Source organism: Echinops telfairi, unplaced genomic scaffold, assembly GCF_000313985.2.
Source record: "Echinops telfairi isolate 266 unplaced genomic scaffold, ASM31398v2 ScPeMD7_1;HRSCAF=3_0, whole genome shotgun sequence".
Lineage (NCBI taxonomy): Eukaryota > Metazoa > Chordata > Mammalia > Afrosoricida > Tenrecidae > Echinops > Echinops telfairi.
The window spans coordinates 41,109,249-41,117,173 of record NW_022103896.1 but is presented as its reverse complement, the minus strand read 5'-3'; the positions used below and the strand labels follow the sequence as shown (position 1 = coordinate 41,117,173).

Sequence of the window (7,925 nt, the reverse complement as noted above, 5' to 3'; positions counted from 1 at the left end):
TGCAGCTTATACTTTCATGTTTATTTTTTCCATTAAGCCTGAGTTAGTCTTAAAAGACCTATGAATTACTCAGGTTATCCTGTCATGTTCTGGCTTCTACAAAATTATTCTCATTTGAAAGCATACTTGGAGGGAATTTAGAGACAAGGATGCAGGAGAAAATAATAAATGTCTGTCTGAGTGAAGTTTCAGAGATGCTGCAAACTCTTAACAGGCTTGATAGATTGTAGTGATTTTTAAATGTGTAACGACTTTTTGGAGACTTGTTGACTTCCCTTACTTTGAGGTCCACTGTTCCTTGGGTTGAAGCACCTCCTTTTTGGGTGGCTGGTGTTGAGTCTGGTGTTTGCCCTCCCATGGAGACAATCGCACCTGCCACGCCTGCAGCCGTGGGCACCTGGCTTCTTTTGCGGTGGCTGTTGGTTGCCGTCAAATTGATTCCAGGTCCTGGGGAGCCCACAGCTGCAGAGTGGAACTGCTCCATAGGGGTTCCAAAGTGTGACATTTCAGAGCAGATCTCCAGGCTGAGCTTGTGAGGTACCTCTGAGTGGATTTGAACTCCCAACATTTTGGCTCGTAGTCAAGCACTTAACACTTGCCGCCACCCCGTGACTCTTAACTTCTCTAGTCATTCCTGTTTCTCTGTTGTCTGAGACGGGGCTAATCATAGCCCCCATTTGATAGGCTGGTTGTAAAGGCTGAAGGAAATTGCACACACACACACAGACACACACACACACACATACACACGCTCAGGGCAGGGGGAGGAAGCGGACAATAGGCTCCATTGCAACCATGGCTTCATCAAGCCTAATGGCCAACACCCTCACTGCTTGCTTCACATGCCAAGGGCCAGCTCCTGTGTACAGTGTATTTATACATGTGGAAACAGTCGGCCGGAGCTTTTGCTTGTTCCCCATATGGCCCCCACAGAGAACACAAGGCAATGTGTTCATATCCATGACATTTCCTTTGAGGTACCTCTTCCTGAGGTGATATAACATTAAACTTAAACTCTACAACATGTATATGTCACCAAAGAAACCATGGTCCTTGAATGGTTAGTGTACTAATCAGCCGAGGCTCGAATAACCTTTCTTTCCTTGGTTTTGAAAATCCCCTTTTTATGCCTTTGTTACAGCAACATCAGCATCAATATGAGTTTGTCGCTTACCAACTGGGACCCTGATAGGAACTGTGTCCATCTGTAGACCAATCTGAAGAACCTTCATTGTGTAAGATGACATGGCCGTCATTGATCAGTCTGAATTTCTGCCCAGGATGTACTTTTACTCTCTGTCTCAGCATACAAACTTCTTGTTTCAAAAAAGTCCTCCCCCTGCCTCATCCTTGAAGCTACGGGTACAGAGAAGATGATTCTAAAATTAGAATACTTTTCATTCTTCCTTTAGGAGCCCTGGTGGCATCGTGGTTAGATGTTGGGCTGCTAACCTCCAGCTGCTGCTTGGGAGAAAGACTGGGTTTTCAACTCCTGTAGAGAGTTACAGTCTCAGAAGCTATCCTGTAGCGTGCTCGAGGCAGACTGGACCTGGCAGTGAGATGGCATTAAAAACCAAAAGGAATGAGTGCTCAATAGCCACATGAAAGGAGCCTTGGTGGCACAGTGGTTCAGGTGTTGGGGTACTAACTTCCAGGTCGCTGGTTCAAACCCGCCAGCCACTCCATGGGAAAATGATGAAGCTGTTGGCTTCTGGAGAGGTTTCCTGGCTTGCAACCCCAAGGAGTAGTTCTGCCCTGCCCTTTACACTAGTCAGGTTTGCTGTGAGTCTGAACTGACTTGACAGCAGTGGGTTTTGTTTTGATGTTGATAACCACATGTGGCAGGTGGCCACCATATCAGACACCTGTCTCCTTCTGTGTCTTGGCTGTGTAGTAGTGAACAAGATCTAGAAAGTTCTGCCTTTGGTGTGGTACAAATGGCTATGGGCATGGCTGCTAACTGAAAGGCTGGTGGTCTGAGGCCACCAGAAGCACCTCAGAAGGATGGTCTGGTGAAAAAGCAGCCATTGAGAGCTCTGTGGAGTGCAGCCCTGAGTCAGAAACAAACGGTCTGAACCAACTGATGGGAACCGGCTTTTGTTTCCCCAAGAAAGTGATCTTAGCCAAGAGGCAGTGGACGGAGAAGTTCCAGCGGTGTTACATGCCCTCAAGAAGACCCAGCAATAAACCAACAGTGACTGGGAGGCCGACATTAGCCAGAACCCACAGGGAAGAGCTCTGGGAAGTGTTGACATTTGAGCCCAGATCTGCATTTTTTAAAAGGTGGAATCTTGTCAGTGGGAACTGAAAACCCAAATGCTAGGATAGGATGGCTTTGCTGTGTTCAGTGAACCAAAGGGCTCAGCTGGATTCTAGTGGGCAAGAGAGCATAGACACGATGCAGTGCGATTAGAGAGGCGAAGGACGAGGTACTCTGTACAGTAAGGCACCCAGAATGGTTGAGATTTTAATGAGGTGGGTGGGGAACCATCTGATGACTTTAAAAAGGGCACAAGGCACACACGTGCTTATAAAATATTAGGTGCCTGCGTGTTGATAAAATATTTAATTTTTGATACAACTCTTGGCAGACCAGAAGACTAAACTATCTCTAATATTCTTTCCCATTTTTGAAGGAAGCGTATGCAGTATCAATCTCTTCTCTGTAGATAGTTGTATGATACACGGAGAACTTTTTTTAGGCCGCTCTGCAGGAGAAAGGCTGTTTGCTCCTGTAAAGTTTACAGTCTTGGAAACCTTATGAAGGGCTACTGAGTCAGAATGTACTCTGGCAGTAGGTGTTTTAGTGGATCTTTGGGCATTGGGAGCCTAGTGGTGCCACACATCTGGGAAGCATTGTATTGCTAACCACAAGGTCAGTGGTTCTAACTCACCAGCTGCTCCTTAGGAGAAAGATGAGGCTGCCTGCTCCTATAAAGATTTATAGCCTTGGAAACCCGATACGGGCCTCATGAATCAATTAGATGGCGGTGGGTTTTAGACACTTTATTCTCATTAACTGTCATCTTCTCCAATTCCAAAAAGACTTTGGAGATGGGGGGTGGGGGTGGGAAAAGACGAGGAGCTGATACCAAGGGCTCAAGTAGAAAGCAGATGTTTTGAAAATGATGATGGCAACATATGTACAAATGTGCTTGACACAGTGGATGTATGCATGGATTGTGATAAGAGCTGTAAGAGCCCCCAATAAGATGTTTTGTTTTTTAAAAGACTTTTTGGAGGTGTACTTCGTCTAATGTCCTCACATCTATGCTTGGTTTATTTAAATTTTTTTAAAAAAAGAAAAAACCCTTAAGGATGACTCACATGTTTTAGTGGTGGATCTGCTTCTAATGGCTTTTTCTTATTTTTAACCCTTTGGCAGATATGTGCATTGCTATTGCGATTTCTCTCCTTATGATCCTGATTTGCGCCATGGCTACTTACGGCGCATACAAGGTAAGTAAGCAGCCTTCTTGAGCGTCCACTCTCGGCATCCATACAGCCATTTGGAGACGTCGAGATGGTAGATCTCAGTTTTCTGAAACCATTTTTTTGGAGTTTACGGTCCCTGATATGGAACTGGGGGAACCATTTGTATAGTCTCTGGAGTGTTCATTGTGTTGGTCCTATTTGGCATGCCAGTTAATAGTAATCATAGTAATAACTACTTAAAGTATTTCTACCATTCAATTTTCTGTCAGTTAACACAAGAGCTCCCCTCCCCACCCCCGCCCCTGGCAAGCACCGTTTATTTATTTATTTTTAATCATTTTAGTAGGGGCTCATACAACTCTTATCACAATCCATACATACATCAGTTGTGTAAAGCACATTTGTACGTTCATTGCCCTCATCATTTTCAAAACATTTGCTCTCCACCTAAGCCCCTGGCATCAGCTCCTTTTTATCCCCCTCCCTCCTCGCTCCCCCAACACAAGATTTCTTAAGACTCACGAAAACTAAGTTCTACAATACTGGGCCCGTCAGTGTTCTGTTCTCTCATTTTTTTAGCAACATGCTGCCTGGATCATCCCGTTCTTCTGTTACCAGATCTTTGATTTTGCTCTGAGCACCCTGGTTGCTGTCACTGTGCTTGTGTATCCAAACTCCATCCAGGAATACATCCGACAGCTGGTATGTGATCACTTCTCTTCTCGAGGGAACCACGGTTATGTTTGGGATCTAGAGATAGCTATGCATGCATGTACCCACGGCACATTAGTTTGTGGGTTTTTAACATTGTGCTATTGTTAGCTGCTGTGCTCAGTAGAATGAAGCAATGCCGGGATCTGCGCCCACCCCCACCCCCAAATTGCCTGTGAATCAGACCACTGTGAGCCTTTGAGTTTTTTCATTGGCTGATGTTCAGAAATAGATTGCCAGGCCTTCCTCCCTGGTCTGTCTGCAACCTGTTCAACATCACAGCCTAAGCCTCCACTAGCACACAGCTGATGCCAGTGCGTGAGGTGGTCTGGCCTGGACTAGAACCCTGGCCGAAAAGTGAGGATTTTGCACGTGACCCACCAATGTCCTGTGCAGTAGTACTGGCATCTGAGTTACTGATTAAGTGATTTTTAAAATTAGTTAAAAATAAGTTACACTTTTTGAGAAGAACATTAATCATTGAACTTAACATAAGTAAATGGCAATGTTGGCTGCCTAAATAGTGAGTCAGTTCCTCTTATTTTGTAAAATGAAATTTGTATAGATGTCAGCAATGCATAGTTTTTAGCCCCTCCCAGTTCAATAAGGAAGAAGCAGAACTGGATCTCTGGTTCACACTGGTTCCTAAACGTAATTGATCCCATAAAGTCCATGACGGCCCCAGGGATGGAATATCCTATTAGATGGACTGACCATCTGAGCAGAGATGGGTACTAAGAACCTTGTGGTGATTGTGAGCTGAGAATAATTTCATGCCTTACTTTTTTTGGGTTTTGTTTTATGTTTTCTATTGTGGCTGTACCTTAAAATGTAAATTCGCTATAAAACCTAAAAATGTTTTTACTGGTGAGGTTATTGACTGTGGTGGTTTGAGTGGTAGTTTATGAGCTTAGGGAAAGAGAAAGACTTCTGAGAGGGAAGAGGGGGGATTGGGAATATATATATATATATATAGTAAATACATGTATATATTTATTTAATGTAAATACACGTATATATTTATTTAATGTAAATGTCAACTACTCCGAGAGATTCTGTTCTAGGTCCATAACTTGCAGGGAATCTCAATACCAGGGGTTCATAAAATACCCCCAGGTAAAGAGCACTGGCTTCTTTCTGTATGGCAGGAGGGCCAAGTTATACTCCAGACACCTTTTGTTTTGCTTGGGGAGAGCTATTGCCTGATTGATGAACAGACTCCCTCCCCTCTAGCTGGCCCTTTGCAGCTAGGAATCTTGTGTTGCTTCTAAATAATACCTGCCTGCTTTTAGCTAATTGCTTTCTGATTAGCCGTCTACATTCTGCCTGGGGAACATGGCCTTGAATGATTAATGAGATTGCTAATAAAGGTACTCTTCTTTTTCAGCCTTCTGATTTTCTGTACAAAGATGATCTCATGTCAGTGAATCCTACCTGTTTGGTTCTTATTATTCTTCTGTTTATCAGCATCATTTTGACTTTCAAGGTAAGCATGAAGGTTCTACCGGGGTTTCAATGTTGTTCAATGTGCTCCTGAATGCCAGAGAAGTAAAAACTGCAGTCCGTTCATTGTCTTGCTTTAGATACCTAAACTGGCTTTTGATTTCTTAAGATTCTAGTAGTATGTGTCATATGCTGTGGCATCTACCAGAATGTATCTGTGAGTGTTCTTTTTGTAACTACTCCCCCAATTTTTTCATTTTAGGAAGATCTATGTTACACAAAATGCAATGTGTAATATGTAATCTCCTTTTATGTGTACAGTTCGGGGTCATTAGTTAAGATTCACATTGTTAGGGAACACTGTCACCAGTGTATTTTAAGAATCCTTTGTCAGTGCAAACTCAGCCCGCTTCAGCAATAACATCTCACTTCCTTATCTCTCCCAGGCCTGGTAATCTCTCATCTGACTTTCTGTCTCTGCATTTATTGACCTCTTCGGGGTATTTCATCTTGTGCAATCCTACAATAATTGTCCTTTTGTATCTGGTCTATTTCACCTAGCCTATTGTCTTCAGAGTTCATCAGTGGTGTAGTGTGTATCCAAACCTCATTTCTCTTTAGGGCTGAATAAAAGTCTTCTAATGTGTTTTTAAAATGTAATGTCATCTGCTGTCTGAATATCTTACTCTGTTCTGAGTATCATTCTGTGTCCAGTGTTTATATGGTTAGGAGTCCGTTGTGGAATTACCATGTTTTAGTAAATTTTACTTCATGTTGGACACTGAGACAATTTCTACTTTTTCATGTGTTCCTGTTTCACCAAGTATACTTATGTACGAGTGTAAGCACTTGCACCCTTTTTTAAAAATTTAATGTCTGTTGTCAAGATTACAGGACTTTGGTGGCTGAACAATTCGGGATTTAGAGACGGAGGTGGGTGTTCCTCCTCTCCTGCTGGGTGTTTGGTCTGTGAGTGTACGTGGTGTGGCAGGTGCCTTGGCCTTGGGGTCTGCTGAGTCCCAGCTACCAGGTCTTTGTCCTTTGTGTGCTGTCAGTCTAGATTTGTTTTTCTTCCTGGGGTCACGTGTCAAGAAGAGTTCTTTCCTTAGAGCATTCAGTGCCCAGGCTGAGACAATGGATAAGATCATCTTACGTAGCACACAGCTAATAAGCTTAGGCATCCCTTTTCCATTTCTATCACAATTCACAAAAATTCAAAGCAACTTAGAGTGACCCTGTCAGAGTAGAGCTGCCCTATAGAATTTCCCAGGCTGTAGCTCTTTAGGGGAGGCAGTCTGCCTCATCTTCCTGCTGTGAACCGGCTGTTGACCTTTCTCTTGGCAGGCCGACTCTGAACTCACTGTGCCATATCAGCCTCCAACCCCACCCCCACCACCCCAACTCTCAGACTTTTAAAAGAAAGATTCGGTCAACTCCTTAAAGTAGCTGAGAGTTTGAGTGTATGTGTACACTATATAAGAAACATGCCCATCCATCTTCTTTCTCAGTGATGAGCCATGATTTCAGATGCTTGTCATTCAAGATACATTTTATAAATTAGCTTTATACGTTTTCATCTTCATTCAAGTGTAAGAAATTATCACCATCAAATAAGAATGGTGCCTAAGCCAGATTCTGAGTATGAGACAAAGCATGTTCCTTTATTCTCCCCAAAATTGTTGACATGTACCCCTGCCCTACCTCTTTTGATTTTAGACAGCTTTTTAAAAAATGGCTTTGTTGAGATATAATTCACGTGTCCTACAGTCCACCCATTTGATGTGTAGGCTTCAGTGGTTTCTCGTATGTTCATAGAGTTGTGCAGTCCCAGCTCTGTGGTTGCACAATCTAATTTTAGAACTTTGATCATGCCAAAAAGAATCTCACCCCGCCCCCAGTGTCAGCCCCAGGAAACCGCTAATCCACTCTGGTGATACGGATTTGTTTGTTCTGGGCCTCTCCTATAAAAGGAATTGTGCAATATGCACACGTGCTCTCTTGACTCTGCGTTACTTCATTCAGCACAATGTTAGGCTGCTAAGATTTGTGTATAGGATTTTAGGTGTTTTCAGATATATTTAATTTATACACCTGGGAATGGGATTGTTGAGTCATTTGATAAGTCTGTATTTAACCTTTTGAGGTACTGATGGATTATTTTCCTAAGTGTTTGTGCTATTTAATAATACTATCAGCAGTGTGTGAGGGCTCTGGTTTCTGCACACCCTTAAACTTCTTTTAACCAGAGAATTTTAAAGCTGGAAAGAAATTCTGAAATCACTTCATTCTAACTCGGTTACATGTTACTAACATGTTACATGTTACTAACATGGCAT

General features: G+C 42.9%; 1 protein-coding gene across 1 annotated transcript in view; it reads left to right on the top strand.

Moving 5' to 3' along the window:
- Positions 1–7,925, top strand: part of LAPTM4B (lysosomal protein transmembrane 4 beta) — a 39,023-nt gene that overhangs the window by 5,722 nt on the left and 25,376 nt on the right. The window contains exons 2-4 of the mRNA XM_004697705.3: positions 3,386–3,459; positions 4,015–4,137; positions 5,534–5,632. Of these exons, the coding sequence (XP_004697762.3) occupies positions 3,386–3,459; positions 4,015–4,137; positions 5,534–5,632 (296 nt within the window). The remainder of the gene's footprint in view (positions 1–3,385; positions 3,460–4,014; positions 4,138–5,533; positions 5,633–7,925) is intronic.